Source organism: Pelodiscus sinensis, chromosome 5 (genome assembly GCF_052426305.1).
Source record: "Pelodiscus sinensis isolate ZL-2025 chromosome 5, ASM5242630v1, whole genome shotgun sequence".
NCBI classification, from domain to species: Eukaryota; Metazoa; Chordata; order Testudines; family Trionychidae; genus Pelodiscus; species Pelodiscus sinensis.
This window is the reverse complement of record NC_143056.1, coordinates 99,357,753-99,379,204: the sequence shown is the minus strand read 5'-3', so window position 1 is coordinate 99,379,204 and position 21,452 is coordinate 99,357,753. Positions and strand designations below refer to the sequence as shown.

Sequence of the window (21,452 nt, the reverse complement as noted above, 5' to 3'; positions counted from 1 at the left end):
AATTAGCACTGCCCAGTCAAGGGCTCAGGGCCTGTGAAGTTGTGCTGCCATGCAGCTTAAAGGGAACACTGTCCCTGTTCTGATGTTTACATTCACTGCACAGGTTTGAATGACTCTATAGTGTACGTCTAGACTACAGAGCTTTTCCGGGATACCAGAGGTATTGAAGAAAAGCTCTGCCGCGTCCAAGGAGCACATCTGCTTTTCCGGAAAAAAAAAAAAAAAAAATGTTGGAAAAGTGGGTGTGTTTTGTCAGCATCCCTGTAAACCTCCTTTTATATGAGAGAAGGAATGTTCTGAAAGGGTTTTTTTCTAACATTTGGCCCCATGTAGATGGGCCAAATGTTGGAAAAACCTTTCGGAAGAAAAGCAGAAAAAGATACGCAAATTGCAGTTCACAATTTGTGTATCTTTTCCCGACTTTTCTTTGTAGTGTAGACCTGGCCATAGTGTTCAAGACACAACTATGGCATGCCTACATCTTGCATACTGTGTATAGATGTGGTTGCCTCATTCCAAAAAAGATATATTGGCATTGGAAAAGGTGCAGAGAAGGGCAACAAAAATTGAGGGGTTTGGAATGGGTCCCATGTGAAGAGAAATTAAAATGACTTAGACTTTTCAGCTTAGAAAAGAGGAAACTAAGGGGGGGATATGATAGAGGTTTATAAAATCATGACTGGTGTGAAAAGTGAATAAGGAAAAGTTATATATTTATTCCCATAACATAAGAACTAGGGGGTTACCAAATGAAATTAATAGGCAGCAGGTTTAAAGCAAATAAAAGGAAGTTTTTTCTTCACGCAGTGCACAGTCAACCTTTGGAACTCCTTGCCAGAGGATGTTGTGAAGACTAGGACTTAACAGGGTTAAAAAAAGAGCTAGATAAATTCATGGAGGTTATGTCCATTAATGGCTATTAGCCAGGATGGGTAAGAATGGTGTCCCTAGCTTCTGTTTATCTGGAAATGGATGACAGCAGAAGGATCACATGATGATTACCTGTTATGTTTGCTCCCTTTGGGACAGCTGGCATTGGCCACTGTCAGCAGACAGGATGCTGGGCTCGATGGACCTTTGGTCTGACCCAGTATGGCTGGTCTTACATTAACTGCAGAATCAGACCCACAATCTTTACTTTTTTAAAATTGCGTCTGATACTACTTTCATGTTTTGAATTATCACAGTTTAAATTACTCTTTGTTCCTGAATGTATTTGTTCAGGAATGAAGGAAGTGGGAATCAGATCACTGGGGATGTGGGGAGCCTGCAAAAAAAAAAAAAAGAGAGAGAGAGAGAAACTAATATGGGTACCTGTACTTTCTACCCCATGTAAGTATTTTAGTTCAACATCTATCCCTTGTCCCACTTGTAAAGGAATTTATTCCCTGCAAATGAGTGAGAAAACAAAGGAAAAATAACCTGTGTAAATGCTATTTCTGAAGGGCCACTAAATATGAAGAAAACTGGACATTAATGAAGAAAAAGAGATCACTATTCTTCTTCGAGTGGTTGCTCATGTCCATTCAAATGAGGTGTGTGCGCACTGCATGCACAGTTCCCGGAGCATTTTTTCCTCAGCGGTACCCATCAGGCTGGCAAGTTGCCCCCTGGAGTGGTGCCACTAGAGCGGAGCATAAGTACCCCTGCCTGCCCTCCCCTTCCTCGGTTCCTTCGCTTGTGACGATCGTTGGCACCTGCTGTCTTGTGCAGATCCCAGCTAGTTTACTGTTGCCTTTGGCAGTTCTTTGTATTTAAGTAGTTGTTAGGCACTTAGTAGATAGTTGTCCTTTACACTCCCCCCCCCCCCCCCGATGGGGGATGGTGAGGCCGGGCCCACAGGGCTTCAAACCTTGTGTGGCTTGTGCTAAGCCTATGCCCAAAGGAGACCCCCACAACCAGTACCTTAAGCCTGTGTCTAGACTGGCCTGTTTTTCCGGAAAATCAGTTGCTTTTCCGGAAAAACTTGCCAGCTCTCTACACTGGCCGCTTGAATTTCCGCAAAAGCACTGACGATCTCATGTAAGATTGTCAGTGTTCTTACGGAAATACTATGCTGCTCCCGTTCAGGCAAAAGTCCTTTTGTGCAAAAGTTTTGCCCAAAAGGGCCAGTGTAGACAGCTCAGATTTGTTTTCCGCAAAAAAGCCCCAATTGCGAAAATGGCGATCGGGGCTTTTTTGCAGAAAAGCGTGTCTAGATTGGCACGGACGCTTTTCCGCAAAAAGTGCTTTTGCGGAAAAGCATCCGTGCCAATCTAGATGCTCTGTTCCGAAAATGCTTTTAACGGAAAACTTTTCCATTAAAAGCATTTCCAGAAAATCATGCCAGTCTAGACGTAGCCTAAGTGTTTGGGGGAATCTTACCTCACAGATTCCTGCAAAATCTGCCGGGAGTTTAAGCCTCGCACCAAGAGGGAAAGAGATTCCCATCTAAAGTTACTCCTGATGTAGTCGGCACTCCAACCCGTGCCCTCCAGAGAAGTCTCGGTGCGGGAACCACATTCCAGCCTCCCCCGCACCGCGGTACCATTCTCAGTCCCTGGCACCAAAACAGGTGAAGGACTCCAGGGGGAGATCACCCATACGGAAGGTCCATGGGGACCGACACAGGCATTCTCTGGCAACGTCCTCGCCTGTTCAGCATAAGGGGGTGCAGAAGAGGAGGGAGACCTCACACAGGGCCAGGAGCCCCGTACCTATCCCGACCCATTGCCCCTCCACTCCGGAGACATTGGAGGTGGCTAATGAACTGATAGAGCTGACAGCCTCACCTCCTTCCCCCCTTTCCTCGGAGGGGTCTTCGATTTCGGTACTGGAAGCCTTGGGGGCATCAGTGATTTCCCCACTTCCAGGACCCTGGCTGGCACCGGTAGAGTCGGGAGAGCAGCCCTTGTTGCTGGCACCAGGTGTGCGGGGCCAGCCTGTATCAGCACCACCGTTGGAGGTAGTGCGGCCGGTGCCATCCCCCGCCCCATCGACATCTTGGGCACCGCTCCCGGCACTCATGAGGCCTGTGGTCCCATCAGCTGTGCTGGCACCGCCTCAGGCACTGACACCACTTCAGGCACTGGCACCGGCTGTGTCGGCACCACTGGCTTCGGCTCGGGCCCCTGGATTGGTGCCACCACACCAGGTGGGTTTTAGCGGCCTGGTGCCACAGTTACCCCACCCGCAGCCCCGCATGCATGCCAGGAAGCCGGAGTCTATGGCGCAATTCAGACCTGGCGCGATACAGGGGCAACCCTCTGCGACACCGCCATGGTTGGCGTCAGAGCTGTCCTCTGAATCCAAGGCGGAATCCCTGCGCTCTGCAGGTTCATCCCACCCGTCATCACAGTACCGATCTCATTCTCGGCACCAACAAGTACCGCAGGGGTTCGGGCAGACGTGGCCACCACAGGTGCAGCAGCCCTGGCCCTTTTGGACACCTTGGGCCTACCATCAATGGCAGGGACCGCTTCCGCCTTCCCATTTGGCCAGTGGGTTGCTTAGGCAGTCCACACCGTCTGCCTCATTGTCCCGAGCCCCGCTATCACCCAGGGGAGCCAGCCCTCGGGGGCACCCCAACGTGGAGGAGCCGCTCGCTGATCTCCAGCAGCAGCTGGTAGTGCCGTAGCAGCCGGACTCTGCACCAGTGGTGTTGGAGCAACCAGTCCCAAGTCGAGAGTCATCGTCCTCGTCCTCTCCAGATGAGGCCCTGGCAGACCCGGCCCCATCTATGCTGGCTATGGAAGCCAGGTTGCACCAGAAGCTGCTTCGCCGACGTGCGGCAAACCTGGGGGTGCCAGTAGAGCCGGTGACTGAGGAGTCCGACCCGATGGTGGACATCCTCACCGAGGATGCCCCGGCCAAACTGGCCTTGCCACTGAATAAAACAGTGGCAAAAATTACTAACACACTGTGGCAGACGCTGGCATCCATATCTCCAACACTCAGGGGTGTTCAGAGGAGTTATGTCCCCCAGACGGGGCATGAACACTTACTCGCACCTTGTGCCTGGTTCATTTGTGGTCCAGGCAACAGTACAGAAAGAGGGGCAAGGGCATTCAGGTCCATCTCTGAAGGCGAAGGACCCTAAGCGCATGGACCTGATGGGGCGCAAGGTCTGTGCGACCGGAGGGATACAATTGCACATTGCCAACCAGCAAGCAACGCTCAGTCGCTATGCCTAGAACAGCTGGCAAGCGATGGAGAAGTTCTGCAACCGGTTGCCCTAGGAGGACAGGCAAGAGTTCTCCGTCCTGGCTACAGAGGGTAGAACCATAGCCCGCACATCCCTGTAAGCAGTAGATTCGGCCACCAGGACCATAACATCCGGGGTGGTAATGCGGCGTAGCGTCTGGCTACAGGTCTCGGGGATCCCGTTGAACTTGCAGTCCACTATACAGGACCTACCTTTCGATGGGAAAGCCCTTTTCGCAGAGAATACTGACTCCAGGCCTCATAGCCTTAAAGATACCAGATCGACACTTAGGTCGTTGAGTATCCATACGCCAGCACCTCAGCGCAGGCAGCTGACGAGTAGACAAGCAAATACGTCTCAGCGCCCAGACTATTGGAGGAGTAGACCTTGAGGCCCTGCTGGGGGTTTCGCCAATGCGCTGAACTGTGGGACCCGCAATAGGCGGCGTTCACCTCGCCCAGATGTGGGCAGGAGCACCACTCGGCCCTCTCCCTGTCAACCCAAGCAGCCATTTTGAAGGTGCTCTTGGAGATCGCATACCAATCCCTACCATCTCTCCTCCCTTTGGGGACCGTTTGTCCCACTTTGCCCAGGCCTGGTTGGCTATCACCTCGGACATATGGGTGCTGGACGTAATCTCCCAGGGGGTACTCTATCCCGTTCTTGGGTTCCCACCCTTCCCTTTCCCCCTCCCTGTCCCTCTTCAGAGTCCCTTCTCACAAGGCCCTCCTCAGGCAGGAGGTCCTCGCGCTCTTGGAAAAAGGAGCAGTAGAAAGGGTCCCTTCCCATCTAGAGGGCAGGGGGTTTTACTCCTGGTATTTTATCATTCCCAAGCCGAAAAGGGGGCTTCAGCCTATCCTAGACCTCAGAGACCTCAACAAGCACATAAGGAAAGAGAGGTTCAGGATGGTGACCCTAGCCTCCATCATTCCAGTGCTAGACAAGGGAGATTGGTATATGGCCCTGAATTTGAAGGAAGCCTAGTTTCATGTTGCAATTTGGCCAGACCACAGGAGATTCCTCCGCTTTGTGGTATCCCACTGCCATTTCCAGTTTGCTGACCTCCCCTTCGGTTTCTCGACAGTGCCAAGGGTGTTTACGAAATGTATGGCAGTGGTGGCGGCCTTCCTCAGGAGGCTTGGAGTCCAAGTCTTTCTGTACTTGGACAACTGACTCATCAGGGGTCAGTCGAGAGACCAGGTGGTCGCGCACATAAGGCTGGCGTGGTCACTTTTTGACAGACTCAGCCTTGTCATAAATGAGGAAAAGTTGAAGTTGACACCGGCTCAGGACATAGAGTTTGTGGGGGCCACCCTGAATGTCAGGACGGGGCATGCTTATCTCCTGGCATCCAGGTTCCAGGCAGTCGGGAGCCTGGTGTCCAACCTGCGGCAGTCCCCATTGACGACAGTGCAGTCTTGTATGAGGCTTCTCGGACAAATGGCAGCCTGCACCTATGTTGTCAGACACGCCAGATTGAGGCTTAGACCACTGTAGGCATGGTTAGCAAGGTTGTTCAACCAGGCCAGAGTGGGCTGGGACCAGGTCCTCACCGTGCCTCAGAACATCCTCACCTCTCTCCTTTGGTGGACTCTGGAGAGCGAGGTGTGCACAGGGGTTGCCTTTCGGACAGAACTGCCATAGGTCTGACTAATCACCGATGCATCCGACGATGGCTGGGGGGCCATACTTCAGAGTCACAGAACGCAAGGGTTGTGGGCCCCCCATGAGAGACAGTTGCATATAAATGTGAGAGAGCTGAGGGCGGTCCGGAGGGCTTGCAAGGTGTTCCTGACCATGCTCTCGGGGAAGTTGGTCTCGGTACTGCTGGACAATACAGCAGCTCTTTTCTGTATAAACAAACAAGGGGGAGGCGGTTCTCCTGTGGGAATTCTGCATAGCCCACGGCATCCAGTTGCAAACAGCTTACTTGCCAGGCTGCATAAATACGCTGGCAGACTCACTGAGCAGGTCCTTCAGAGTCCACGAGTGGTGTCTGAAGGAGGAGGTTTTGACACATCTCTTCCAGGGGTGGGGTCATTCCCAGGTGGACCTGTTTGCCACTGTGGGGAACAGGAAATGTCCCCAGTACTTCTCTCTCGTAGGCTTGGGAGCAGGATGGAAAGAGGACGCCCTGACCTCGCCATGGCCACGGGGGGGATATTGTATGCGTTTCCACTGTTCCCCCTGGTTCCCAAGGTGCTTACCAGAATCAGGCTGTTCAGGTCATGGGTGATCCTGATAGCCCCGGACTGTCCCAGGCAGTTTTGGTATCCCATCCTGTGGGAAATGACGAGAGCCAGACCATATCATCTGCTGCTGACCCCGGATCTAGTCACTCAGACCAGGGAGGGGGGCATCCTGTACCACCCGGATGTCAAGTTCCTCCATTTGACAGCAAGGCTTATCCATGGCTGAAACCACCTGAGCGGGCTTGCTTGCAAGGGGTTTAGGAGGTTCTCCTGGATAGTCGGAAACCAACCACCAGGTTGTCTTACGCTGCCAAATGGAAAAGGTTTTCGGTCTGGGCCTTGGGAAAGGGAATCTGTCCCTCCCAGGCCCCTGTCGCCATGGTCCTGGACTACTTGTTGGAACTACATCAGGCAGGCCTGTCTGCGTTGTCAGTGTGGGTGCATTTAGCGTGCCTGACACCGTTCCATGAGGGATCTCGGGGCAGATCGCTGTTAGCAGACCCCCTAGCCAAAAGGTTCCTAAAATGTCTTGACAAATTATTCCCACATGTGAGAGCCCCTATACCCCAGTGGGACCTCAACTTGGTGCTGACGAAACTCATGGATCCTCCCTTTGAGCCCCTGGTGTTCTGCCCGCTTAGGTTCCTGTCTCTCGAGGCATTTATAGTGGCCATCACGTCAGTAGACAGGGTGTCAGAACTGCGTGCCCTGATGGTGGAACCTCCGTACTTGGTATTTTTGGCAGACAGGATTAGATGTGGCCCCACCCAGCATTTCTCTCCAAGGTGGTGTCGGCCTTCCACATGTCACAGGACATACACTTTCTCAAACAGCACCGCTCCCCCCTAAGGAGCAGGCATTGCATTCCCTTGACACAAAAAGGGCTTTAGCATTTTATATAGATAGAACGAAACCCTTTCATAGGTCATTGTAGTTGTTTATTGCCTATGCTGAATGAGTGAAAAAGCTGCCAGTGTCAGCCCAAAGGCTGTCGGTATGGATCTCCTCGTGTATTTGGGAGTGCTATGCTCTGGCACACAGGGAGCCGCTCAGAGTATTAGCATATTCCATTATGGCACATGCTTTGTCTGTGTCCTTTGGGGCCCAAGTCCCGATACTTGAGATCTGTAGAGCGGCCACATGGTCCTCAGTCCATACGTTCACAGAGCATTATGCGTCACCCAACAGGCGAGGGAAGATGCTGTGCTGGGTTCCGCTGTATTAGGTTCCATTCTGTAAATAAAAAAAAAAATGGGAGGGAGATTAATGTGTTACATATCTGCTGTACGTACCTCTCCTGAGTTCCTGTGCTATGTTCTGTTGGTTGCGTTCTCGATTAAAATTCTGATTCTTGGTTACGTACCCGTGTAGATGTTCTGTTTTCGCTAAGAGGTGGCTCAGACCCCCCTCGGGTGGGATAGCTTGGAAGTCACCTCGTTTGAATGGACGTGAGCAACCACTCGAAGAAAAAAACAAGGTTACTTACCTGTAACTGTTGTTCTTCGAGATGTGTTGCTCATGTCCATTCGATTCTCCCCCACCTTCCCTGCGTCGGAGTTTTTCTGGCGAGAAGGAACTGAGGAGGGGGAGGGCTGGCAGGGGTACTTATGCTCCACTATAGCGGCGCCATTCCAGGGGGTGACTTGCCGGCCCAATGGGTACTGCTGGGGAAAAAATACTCTGGGAACCGTGCACGCGGCGCATACACACCTCATTTGAATGGACATGAGCAACATCTCTCGAAGAACAACAGTTACAGGTAATCTTGTTTTGCAAGGCTAGGGAGAATAAATGGAAGCTAGGGTTGTGCTCACAGGAAGATTCAGCAGGAGAGAGTGATTCAGATGAATTGCAAGAGGATGCAAAGGTAACTAGAACCTCTGATACACCTGTTAAGAGCTTAGAACCCAAAATAATATTTCAAAACTTGATCAAAATCCCTGTTTCCCCGCCTGTGGAAACTAAATTAATGTATGGTAGCAGAGTGTATAAATAGCATTGTTTATTCGAGGCCTTCTGCAAGACTAGAAGACCCTCCTCCTACAAGCTCTTATAATACTTATTATCTTGGGGTTTAAAAATAAGAAATGAATGTACATTTACATTAAAACTACTATGTTCTGATGGATTCTTATTCCTCAGAGAGAATGAGAAAAGGCCAAGAGCTTTGATCCCATGACTCCTTAGCTAAAGGGTAAAATTTTGAAAGCACTGAAGAAACAGGAGCAATGGGATTTACAGTGCAAACTTTTTGTTTACTTTTAAATATTCCAGCACTTCTCTCCAAATGCAAAAGAATGAAAATAGGATCTTTGCAAATTTTCCATGGAAGTATGAACTCTTTCTATAATGTTTAATGGCTATAAATAAGAGCCATGAATATATTAAAATCAAATGAAAGAGAAAGGTCTGAAATATACAGTGCTATATGAGACTGTTAATTAAATAGGATAGAATAATATATTCATTTCATAAGCTTGAATAGGCAGTGGCTTTAAAACTTCAAAGAGAAATAAGATTCTGGCTATGTCTAAGCCTGAATTTCAGGAACTGAGTATTTTATTCTTTTGGCTGGTCAAGCTAAATAATTTCTGTTAGTTTTGATTTAGGGATCCTTATTTTACTGCAAGCATACAATTTTCTAGCACAGATGTAACTTGCATTTTTGGACTTCCTTCCGTTTTAAAGCATAATGCAGCTAATAGCATATATATGCAAATGTAGCCCATGTGTACCTGTGTGGCTAGAGTTTACTAGTCTGTGGACCTGAACATAGCTCAGCCTGCCCTGTAAATGAAGCCTTAAAATTGGCTGCATCTATTTACCACATGCATATTAGTGTCATGAGAGGCAATACATTTATAGTTAAAGCAGTCAGTAAAACTATAATTGCTATCCTATGTTTGTGCAGTGCTGTGAGACTGCTACTTGGGTTTGTGTTTTACTGTCTGTTGGGCTGTTATTGTATGAAATGAAGTGCTAAGAGAGTAGTGTTAAGAGTGAAAGGTAAGGTCATAAAATCGATGATGAACTGGTATCTTGAAGAAAAGAAGTTCCAGAGCTGTGGGCCAGGTACTGAAAAAGGCATGTTTCCTGCATTTGCAAATCTGTTTCAGTAGCACCAGCTCCAGCGTGCTACTGGTGGCAGGGTCAGGTCAAGGAAGGAGAGGCAACCTTTGATAGGTGCACACAAAAAACTTTAAAAATCAGGGCTTAAGTATTAAGCAGGGGGGTGCCACGTTCAGCCTGCAAAGGGGATCTGCTGTCATTGATCAATGTCAAAATCTGGATATTGGGGTTTATTAATTGCTTTTAATATCTCGTTTATTTTAACCTTTAAAGTAGGAATGTTAAGTAGCGATTAATTTGCTAGTCAGCTAGTCAATAAGCACTTCCGTGTTCCTCCTTTGAAATGTACAAGAGCCCCAGCGGGGGCACTTGTGCATTTCAGAGTCGTAACGCCACGCGGAGCTCGGGGGCAGCGGGAAGTCCCACTGATTGTAGGCTCCACACGGGCGCTTCTGCTTTGAAATGCACAAGAGCCCCTGCTAGGAATTATTATATTTTAATAATCATGTACATTTCAAAGCTGTCACGCTGCATGTGGGGATTCCCCAGCTGATCCTGGGCTCCACACAGTGTTGCCGCTTTGAAATGCTGTGAGGAGCCCGTCCCTGAGTTCCCTGCGGCATTCAAAGCAGCAGCGCCGCATGGAGCAGCTGATCCCGGGCTCCATGCAGCATTGTTGCTTTTAAGTATCTCCATCTTCTCCCCCCACCTTGCTGCCTCTATCTAATGTGCTATTCTGGCACCGTGAGAGTTGAATTACTCATTTCAGAGTGGTCCATTATTTATAATACATACGTCAACTACAGGTTACAGATGGTCTCCATTTTGCTTGTGAAAAGCACTGGTGTTTTTCTGTGATTTCTTGGTAGAGTTCTTTTTTAGCCCCTCTCTCTTTGGGTCATGGAACATGGTCTTAATTGTGTTTGGAGATGAGCTGTTTACTGTCCAGCCCTGATCTAAAGCAACAGGGCTCTGATCCTGATTGGGGTCTTTGGGAATTGCAGCATTGTAATTTTCTCCCTCTTTGTTGTGGTTTACTTTATAAATATATTGACCAGGAACATTTGTTTCCTGGCCAGTGGAAATCAAGGTGAAACCAAAAGACTGCTAATCTAGTAGGTCACTAGCAACCTCACATAGAGATTGTTGCTATGCTCTGTGAAAATATAAATATTTATGGGTTGAAAGTTGAACTCTACTGGTTTGGGTTTATGGTTTTGGTAGTTTACAGTAATTTCCTAGTAATGTAAGATTAGTTCCAAAATTAATTGAAAAGTGGAATTTTGTTCTAAAATATAGAGCAGATTCCTTATTTCACATAAAACTAGTAGGCAAATATAGCCCTTTTCCTGCTTGTAACATTCACAAACTGATCCTTAATATTTCTAATATATTCATTATTTGTAAATATTTCCTGAATAATTTGCAAACGGATTACTCTGTCTACTCGGAAATCAGGTTCAGTCAGTGAGTGAGTGATCACACAACACCCTGGATATTTCTGCTTCCTAATGGAATGACTGAAATGTTTAACAGGAAAATATCCCTATTCTGGTATGGAGTTAGGATGAATAATTGCTCATGCTGAAATCTGTAGATTTGCAAACATACTTGCAAATGATAAATAATGTGGCAAGTGAGAGAGAGAGAGCTGAATTTACTGGTTTTAATCAGAAGTACTTGTTATTCAGCCAACTCTTGTCTGAACATTTCGAGAGGATTATTTTAAGAAATACACTTTTCAGCATAATGCAGTAATGTTTGCTAGCAATAAAATACAGAACTATACTAGATTGATAAATGAAATGACCCATTTAGCTCAAGATTCAAACGAGGGTAGTTAAGTTGGGACACCCAGAATCTTACCTGGATGATCAGATGGGCACTTCGATAACCAGTGACTATTCTATGCACTTGAGTGCATAATTTAGCACCTTAAAGTAAGTGTCCAGCTTTGAAAATTTGACTTCCAATACAGAATATAAGTAAGGGTACCCATTAAGGCCAAAATTCTGGTCCTGTTGGAAGTCTGTGAAGACAATGGAGACTTAGCTCTAAGAACCAAAATAGCTAAGAAAAAGAGAGGCTTCTTGTACAAGTTGAACAGTTCTAGTCTGGAACTCTCTGGTCCATCAGCATCTGTGGTTGGGCATGATTTTAGTTAACCTGGATGTCCACTTATCATGGGTGGGGCCAAGTTTCCCACGGTCCCCTAAAGTTTGTTGACAGCCACCAGTCCTGCCTCTTCGTGTTTTGTGTTGTTGCTTAGCTCTAATTTACTCCTAAATGTCGTGTAAGAAGCAGGGACTAGGGGTGTTAATAATCATGTATTTGTGTAAACGTTTATCTGCTGACATTTTTAGCGGTTACACATTTAAATGCAGGAGAGCAGGCGGGAGTGGGTGTTTTTAGGGACCCAGCTTTTAAGCTGGCTCCCTGCAAGCATCTGATCACTCTGCTTCCTCTCTATCAGAGACAGGGGGGGAAGGAATGTGGGAAGCAGGTTGCTCCGTGGTTGCTGGTATGCACAGAGAGCCAGCTTGAAAGCCAGCTTCCTGTGTGTACTTGCTTCTGCCTGCCCCCTACCGCGCTGCTGCCTCTGTGGAAGGCAGAAGGGGAAGGGGGGACAGGTGGCTCTGCAGGAGCCTGCATGCACAGGGAGCCATCTTAAAAGCCAGCTCCCCATGGGCACTGGCGCCTGCCTGCCTCCACACCTGCTGCTAGTGATACAGAGGCAGCAAAGGGGGAGTGTGTGTGAAACCATTAGGATTAACGAATACATCTGCTCTTATCAGTTAATTGTGCAAACAATTAGATACTAACATCCCTAGGAAGGATGTGAGGTTTTAACCTGTTAACCAGTAAGCCTCACCCTTAGCAGGCGAGGTTTACCAATTAAGATTTACCAGTGTGCGCTGGAGCAGCCCCTCCCCCGTGTGGACCCCCCATTTAATCTGTTAACTGGTTACACAATATGCTTAACCAGTTAGCCAAGTAAATGTGATTTTACATCCCTAGTAAGCGGTGGAAGGTGATTGGTAATGCTGCTAGACAATATTGACCTCCAGCAGATTCTCTGGTCCAGCATCAGTCAGCTCCCGAGGATGCTCATGCCGGATTAGAGAGGTTCAGTCTATGCAATGAATAATAATTACACAGAGAGACAGTGTGACCTAGTAGATAGAACACTGGACTAAAACCCATTAGTACTCTAGACAAAAGGAGGCAAATGAAACTGTTTCACCACTACATATGTAAAATTTACCTTAAAAGTAGAATTTTTCCAATATATTATTTTCTGTTTCTGTACAGATTAAAGCAAAAAATTACGACAAAGTAGAAAAGGTGAGTCCTTTAATAAATTCTATTCTTGTGTAATGTTTAAGATTTTGTTTTTAAAAGGACCTTAAATATAAAATATTATACTTATAAGGAGATCAGGTGTTGTCAACTCATTAGGCTGGATTAGTAGATTGGAAAGAACTGCAACTTGCATTGAATATTTGTCATTCTTTTTACATAGTTTATCCAAGGATACCTTAGAAGTATGATCACTAAAGTGGGTTTTCAACCCACTATAATTAGTTTGGGTCACCAGAACTGTCCTGCATTTTATACCCCTTCAGTTCTCAATACCTAACATGAAGATATTCTTACCAAAGAAATAATATAAAAGCCTAATTTGTGATCTTAGATTCCTGATCATATTTTCTCCATATATTAATAGTTGTTTCAGAGATGCCTTATGAAGGTGCTACACATTGATTTATGGAAGTGTTACCTTTCATATGTACGTGAAACCAAGGGAAAGTTACCCAGTTACAAGTAAGTAAAATGGTTTGTTCTAAATTCTGACTTAGTTTTTATGATGATTCTCTTTTCCTTTACAAAGCATTGAACATGGATTCTGTCCTGGAAAACCTGCCTCTGAACCTGGAGAGTTGATCATAATGGGTCTATAAGATATCTCTTGTGTTCTGTTCCAAGAACATTTTGTCTGATACACCCCTTGATTCTTTCTGGTAGGCAATTGCCATGCTTGTGCTGCATATAAAATAACAGATAAGGTTGCTTCTTTGGGGCAGCTAGAGACATTAGTGATGGAAAAGACCTACTAGATTGTCCTGTCCATCTCCCTGTTAATGAGGGATTGTTCTTTATCTTACATCATATATTGCCTTGTCTAACCTAATGTAACTTCTTGATCAGTGAGGATGTGACGAACCCCCACCCCCATGCTTTTAGAAAATGGTCTTGTGGAAACAGATATGCCTAACTTAGAGGTGCTTTGGATAAATTATCTCCTGTAATCTATCAATCTTCATGTCATAATCCACTGGATCTGTGTATCTTATTTTGGTGCGTGTATCATTCTTGTGTGTAACGTTAGATATATGGAGCATGGAATGGTTTGTGGTTTTAAATGTGCAAAGGAAAGCCATCAAGGGTGTTTCCAATGCTGGGACACCTCAGTGTGTGGGCAATCATATGTAAACACACCCTCTTTTGTCCTTTAAGTCTTAGCAGTGGTTGTCATGTGACATCCCTAACTGGTAGGGATTGGCCAGGTAACTTTCCCATGTGAAAGGGAATCCATAAAACCATGGGGAGCTTACCAGGGTCTTTGTCTTTGGCTAGCGTGACACACCCAAAGGAAGGAACCAGTGTCTGTACCGCTCTTTGGGGGGGGCAGCGATCTCAGCTCTCTGTCTTGGCTGTGGGAGACCAGGGTAGCAAGAAGCCCTAGAAAGCAGAAAGGCGAGTGGCAGTGGCTTTGTCAGTACCCTGGGAAGCACCCCCAGGGGGTCTTCTGTGACCTCACCCCATCACAAAGAGCAAATAGGAGCCTTTTGTACACTAGGATGTTCAAGTAATAAAGCTCAAGTGTTAACTTTAATCAAGATACAATATTTGAGGTGGGAACAGCCCTGAAGAACTCTTGCTTAGACAAGGCCTGGGAAGACTACTCTAGTAATTAATACACGATGGTGTCAGGAAGAATTTTTGGATATTCATCTTAAACTTTTCTTTCTTCCCATTGTTTCTGTTCATACTCCTGTGTACTGCACTAAATAATTCATCTCTATCTTTAGGTGTGGCCAACAAAGGTTAGGTCACATAGCTGTGGCACTTAGAGGTGTGAAAAATTCACACTCCTGAAACACTGTAATTAAGCTAACTTAGCCCCTGATGTAGATGTGGCTAGGTTACTGCAGAATACTTCTGTTTACCCAGCTATTGCCACTTGGAGAGATGTATTACTGATTCCAGTGGAAAAGCTCCTGATGCAGGAAGTGTCTGCACTACGGCACTACAGTGTCATAGCTACAATGCTGTAGCTGTGCTGTTGCAATGTCTGTACAGGTTGAACTTCACTAGTCAGGCACTTGTCTGGTCCAGCAACATCTGTGATCTGGCATGATTTTGTTTAGCTGGATGTCTACTTCTCATGGATGTGGCCAAGTTTCCTGGTGTCCCATAAAGTGTGTTCACAGCCACCAGTCCTGGCTCTCAGTGCTCTGTGCTGTTATTTAGCTCTACTTTACCCCTAAATGTCTTCTAAGAGCCCAATAAACAGTGGAAGTGTTGTCAATATTGTCTAGCAGCATTGCCATTTTGTGGGCTGGCACATTTTCTGGTTTGGCACCGGTCAGATCCCGAAGGTGCAGGACTAGAGAGGTTCAACCTGTAGTGTAGACACGGCCTTAGTATTTACATTGTAAATAGCTGTATGCTGTTGACTTATTCTCTCCACCTAGTTATCACTTAGCCAAGTTATTCTGTATGCATTACTAGTGCTGTTAAAAATCATGCATACATTTAACAAAAACCAGAATTTTTAATGTAAAACAAATTCAATAAAAATGAAAAATCACATTTTGTGTTTGCTTTTTCCCCTTCTTTTGTCATCTGTTTTCAGTGGTGAAATGTCTGGGGATGGGAATGAAAAGGGAAATGGGGAAGATGGAAAAGGGAAAGTGAAACAAAATTACAATTTTTGTTGGGATAAGAAGGGGTTCATGGCTGAAAAATTAAAAAAAAAAATCCATGGAATGTTTTTGATTATTAAAAAGAAACTCTTTTAATAGAGGGGAAGAAGGAAGTCTCAAAAGCTGCTCCACTCAGGCTTTTTAATAGGAAATCCCTCCTTTTAGCCCTCCTCTACAGTTTGTCAGTCTCGTACAAGAAAGCCCACCAACAAGAGGGGGCAGATGGATGCAGTTGCCCCAGGGCCCAGCGAATCCAAGGGGGGCCCAGGGCTCCAAACTGCCACCACTGGTACTGTGGCAGTGGCCAGAGTCCTGGGCCCTTTAAATTGCCACTGGCATGCCTCTCTACAGGCTCTGTGCAGCTCTGAGGGCTGTGGGGAAGGGATAGCGTGTCATGTTCCACGTGGTGTGGAGGAGTGGCTGCTGCAGCCTTGCCCCTTCTGCCTGAGGCCCTGCCCCTTTTTGGAGGCTGCTCCCCTTTTCCCGCCACCCTGCTCAGGAATCCGCGGAGGTAGTCAAACTCCCTTGCTTTCAGATATTGCAACTAAGTAAATCAGTGGGCAAAGGATATTTATAGAACAACTGACCATATCCTTTCTTCCTGGTGCATGTGACATATGTGAGCTCCAGTTAAGAGGAGAGAGCCCCAGGCACACGAGAGCACTATGTACTGCCTTCCGCGCACTAGGCCAGCTACAGTTTTCCTTTTAACTTTCTTGCTTGTGGTACTTGTCTGAATACAGAATAATAATACCAGGAATGTAAGGAAACCAAACATCTGTTTTACCCCACTAGCCTCTTTTATGTAAATATATATTTAGAATTTGTTGCTAAAAGCACATTTTAAATAAATACTATTTTTTAAAATTACTAAAACCTAGTCTTAGCACTGAATGTTTTAAATATTATGCTTTTTTTCTCCCCCTCCAGAGAAAAAATGGCTCAGGCATATGACTTTGCTCTGGATAAAATTGGCATGGAAATCATGTCATACCAGGTATGTTTTGTTATCTAATTAATATTTATTTCTGATTACTAAATGTTTGTTGTTTTCATCTTTTATGTTGTTTTTTCCCCCCACATAGATCTGGGTGGATTACATAAATTTTTTGAAAGGCGTGTAAGTACTTCTAAGTATTTCTAAGTGAATTCATGTAATCTTAATGTTTATACAAATTATAGAGTTGTAATCCTGACATGTTGATGTTTCGCTTGACTGTTTAGAGAGGCAGTTGGATCTTATGCAGAAAACCAAAGGATAACAGCAGTTCGTAGGGTTTATCAGCGAGGTTGTGTGAATCCAATGATCAACATTGAACAACTTTGGAGGGATTATAACAAATATGAAGAGGTAATTTAAAAAAATAAAACTTGTTTTTGATTTCTGGTTTGTTTAGAAAATCCTGTCTTAAAAATTATTTAAGATTCTTCCCAGAATTGTCTCCACCCTATATATGTGTGCAGCAGATAATGGTAGTGCAATGCATATTTAAGATGGACAGCCATTGTGAAGGGTCAAAAAAGCCATGAGCCCTTTGAATATCTAAATAAGGTGTTCAGGGTCTTATTTGCTAAACATTCAGTGGGATTGTTATATTTCCACTGAGTTCCCTTATGGCCTGAATTCAGTAGGAGTTTGGTGTTCAGCAGTTTGTAGGAGACAGTAACATTTGCAAGATCTTGTCCAATTTATGCCTTTAATTAATTGTCAGATGTGTAAGGCATTTAAATTAGCAAATATAGAGGGAGTTTCCTTCCATTTAAAGAATATGATTTATCGTTTTCAGACATTTAAAGTTAATGAATGTATTTAAGGGGCACCTGTTCTATGTTCCCACCTAAGGGAATAAATGTCTACAAAGCCTACTCACCTACTTGCACAGTGGTTCCCAACCTTTTTTATACCCCAGACTGGCAAACTCATATATTTGTATCTTCATTATGGTAATTACTTTACTTGCATATTTGTTATGGTCATTTTAGCCCATAGTATATCAGGCAAATCAAAGGAGGGGGGTACATGATAGTTAACAAGAATTTGAAAAACTACTGCACACACACATTTAAAAAAACAAAAAATACAATAGTTGCTAATACTTGTTAAAGGGTATTCTCCACTCCAAACCTTTTGCCTCAATTTGGCACCAGAATTAGAGGCAGTGCTAACTAGAGATGTAAGCGACCAGTCGACTGTCCTATAAGTAAATGCTTTTCGGATAGTTGAATAGTGACTTGACTAGTTGCTTCCCCAAGCAATCCCTGTTCGCAGCCGACAGCTGTTGGACTCAGCACAAGCTGGGACCGAGCAGTCCCAGCTCGCGCTGGTTGCTGTACCGCTGCATTTTAAATGTGGTAAGAGCCCATTGGCTCTTATTACATTTAAAATGCAGCGCCACAGCACAGGTGGCTCTAGAGGTGGCATGAGCCAGAAACGCTCAGTCCCAGCTCAGGTCAGCTTCTGGAGCTACCCCTGCTGCGGCTCTGCAGAATGGCGCTTATCAGCTAATCCTATAGTTGATACAATTTGTATATACGGTTAGCCAGATATTCTCCTTTTAACATCCTTAATTACTAACAGGTCGGATAGTGCTGACACTTTCTGCACATGCATACTTTCCTATGCACTTAGTAATGCATAATAACAACGTGTGTACCTGATGGCTGGGAGCAGCTGGAGGCCGGGGGAGGCTCCTGCTGAGCAGGGTGGAAGGACAACGGGGCTTCAGGAGCAGCTGCCCTTCACCTGGCACTCAGCCCCACCTGCTGGGCCATGTAGTGATCGCCAGATCTGGAGCTGGAGCCCCAGTAGGGACAGCCTCATCATGGTCCCGGCTCCAGCTGCAGCACACCTGTCAGGGCTGTTCCCCACTCTGAGTGCAGAAGATGGGGCCCGCAAAGAGCTCAAAAGGGGGAAAAAAACCTTGCCTCTACAGGCACTGGTTACAAAAACTTCCCCCCAGAGTCCTATTACACAGATTTTGGGGAATCTCTGCCCTCATCAAATGATTTATCATCCTTAAAAAAATCAGGGGTGATCACTTGAACCCACCCCCGGGTGTGTACCCCAAGCTCTTTTGCCCTAAAGAACTTGTAAAGAGAAATGAGGAAAATAAGCTGCAGTTTTTAGTAGCTGACCTCCCAGTCAGAGGCATGCAGATACACACAGATAGACAGACCCTCCGGGACATAAGAATTAAATAATCGCCTTAAAACAAGTGATTTTTATTACAAAACAAGGGATATACTCGATAAAGCATACTTGGTTGCTAGATATTACAGAGGAACTAAGGAAAATGAAGCACAGAGAAAAGTCTCTGGGCACAATGCTAGATAGTAAATGGGAAGGGGAGGCATAGATTCACACAGAGCAGTTCAAACCAAACCACAAAATAAAGAAAAATTACCCTGAATGCGACTAGATGCACTTTTCCTTTTACTTATTTCCAATCTTTTCTTTGTTCAGTCCCCTCCGATGTCCCAAATTTCTTGGGAGGCATGGTAGTTCTGCCTGGATTTAAATCGTTCTGTGTGTCTTAGCTCCTGGCTTTTCTCTCCCACACAAAGAAAGCCGGTAGAGAACCTATATCCAAATCAGATTTCAATCCTCTATCTTGATTGGTTCTCCCTGCCCCCTGACCAATACCTTTGCTAGCTACCTGAGTTTAACCCTTTAGTCACTGGGTGCTGGATGGCACTCCTACTGTCCGTTACAGTACCCAGCTACCAGTCACCCCACTCACCATGTTGACGCCTGAAGTGCGCAGGAAGGATTTCCCTGGGAACCCCAGAGAGTGGAACTAAATAAAAGCTGGGGGCATGGCCTGGAAACGTGCCACAGCCCATCAGACAGGAGTTCATGGCCCACTGCTGGTCTGCAGACTGGCGGTTGAGAACAGCTGTTCTTGAGTACCGAGATTGCCAATCTGTATGCATGAGGCAGAGCAGATTCTGTGGAGCTCTTGCTCTTAACCCCCTCACAGGTGAGCAGGGAGAGGTAGAAGTGACCAGGGTCTTGGCTCTGACCCCTGCAGTGTTCTGGCCAAGGGAGCTGAGCCTACTTGGAGGGAATTTAAAGCTTCGCTTGGTAAAGGACAAGGGGGAATGAGGAAAGGAATTGTGACTGACTGTGGACTGGTCATTATTTACTGGCAAAATTTCAGTTTTATGTCCCATAATTTGTACGTAACGTTTTTAGTTTTAATTTTTAGAAGTTTCAGTCTGGATTCTTCCTGTACGGTCCAACATCACTTAAGGCATGTGTGTTTTAGAAGTAAAAAATAAAATATTTTGTGATGTAAATGACTAATACTTGCCAAATACAGCTTGCTTACATTACCTTATTTGTTACCTAACTTTGTAATTCCACTTACCATACATTTACTTGGAGTTATTTGTTTTCAGATGTCCATACCTTTCTACAAGACTTTTATTGAACCTTCTTAAATGGTTTTACGTCTTTTTCCAGTGCCCATTCTCTTTCTTTGAGATAAAATTCAGTTGTTTGCATGTTTTTGTAAAACTGTATCTTTTCAATTGCTCTTTATTTTTCTCCCCAGGGAATCAATATTCACTTAGCTAAAAAAATGATTGAAGATCGGAGTAGAGATTATATGAACGCTAGACGTGTGGCCAAGGTACAGATTCCTGCTCATTTCGTGTTTACATTGTTTAATTCCTTAAAAGCCTGAAAGTATTAAGCCTTGTTAATGTTCTCAAGTTCAGCATCTTGTTTGGTAGGCTGACATAACTGATGCTTTCATAGGATAAAAATGCCAAAGTATAGCCATAAGCAGTCACTTCCACGATGTCTGTTTCTCTCTATAACCTAAAACATTATCTACTTCTTCAGGAATATGAGACTGTTATGAAAGGTCTGGATCGCAATGCTCCCTCCGTACCACCCCAGAATACTCCCCAAGAAGCTCAACAGGTAGACATGTGGAAGAAATATATCCAGTGGGAAAAGAGTAATCCACTGCGCACAGAAGACCAAACTCTCATAACAAAAAGAGGTAAGATCAGATATTTGTCTTAGAAACTTTGCGGTATGTTCAGAATTATTGTTGAGAATTGAGAGTGACCTTTAACTGAAGAAATAAAATGTTCTTAACATTAACAGTGATCATACTGTGTCCTGAGTTGGTCAAATCATGGTTTTTTCCCTTCATTAATCTCCATTCTCGAACTATGTGACCTTTCAAGAATGGTATTTCTTGTGCCTTTAAAAGTCTATTTGGGCTGCAGGTATTAGGAAGACTTTCTCCCTTCCTTAGTAGTAGCAGTGATTTACCTGTGGAGGTAGGGGGTGATGAATCGCAGCTCCTGTTTTGCACCTTGTGGAGGAAGGCTAATTGCGGTCCCTGCTACCTATGAAGTTTTTAGACCATCTGTACCTCTTCCACTGTGAAGGAGGCTGGTTGGGGCTGCTTAGTCCTTGTGGGCTCTCAGAGGCACCTGTGATTGCAGGTTGTGCCCTTCCTGTTTAAATGCCTTTGAAATCTTGCAAATATGTGATTACCTGTGTAGATGTGATTGTTTACCAATCCTGGAGTTGATCCTTTCAGTGCTAATTTAGATGATGGAGCCAGGTGTGCTGGGGAGGAGTATAATTTTTCTCAATGAAAATTGGAGAAATAGCAATCAACAGAAGGCTAATTATCTGGTGGGGAGACTGATATCAGAAGCAGGAGATGGTTTAATACTTCCATGGGTACCTTGTAGGCAATGATAGTAGTAGTAGTACTAATTTGTGCATTGCCTACAAAGATCTCAGAGGGCTTCTCCAGGAGGGGGAAAGATGATCTCCATTTAGAGGCTAGGGAAACTGAAACAAAGGAGTGTTAAGTATTATAGTATTATAATAAAGATTAAACATTTACAGTTCTTTTCCTGTGTAAGAAAGACAGAGAACTTGTTTCTAATTGTCTAGGAAATTCCCATCATATAGCACAGGGGTCAGCAACCTGTCAGAAGTGGTGCACTGAGACTTAACTTACTCACTGGTATATACGGGTCCGA

The 21,452-nt window shown here is 45.3% G+C and overlaps 1 protein-coding gene across 1 annotated transcript in view; it reads left to right on the top strand.

Annotated features, from left to right (window-relative positions):
- CSTF3 (cleavage stimulation factor subunit 3) overlaps nucleotides 1–21,452 on the top strand; it is an 86,296-nt gene that overhangs the window by 50,450 nt on the left and 14,394 nt on the right. Inside the window, exons 4-10 of the mRNA XM_006110279.5 lie at nucleotides 12,757–12,789; nucleotides 13,172–13,269; nucleotides 16,365–16,431; nucleotides 16,520–16,554; nucleotides 16,659–16,785; nucleotides 19,991–20,068; nucleotides 20,284–20,446. Coding sequence (XP_006110341.1) covers nucleotides 12,757–12,789; nucleotides 13,172–13,269; nucleotides 16,365–16,431; nucleotides 16,520–16,554; nucleotides 16,659–16,785; nucleotides 19,991–20,068; nucleotides 20,284–20,446 — 601 coding nt within the window. The remainder of the gene's footprint in view (nucleotides 1–12,756; nucleotides 12,790–13,171; nucleotides 13,270–16,364; nucleotides 16,432–16,519; nucleotides 16,555–16,658; nucleotides 16,786–19,990; nucleotides 20,069–20,283; nucleotides 20,447–21,452) is intronic.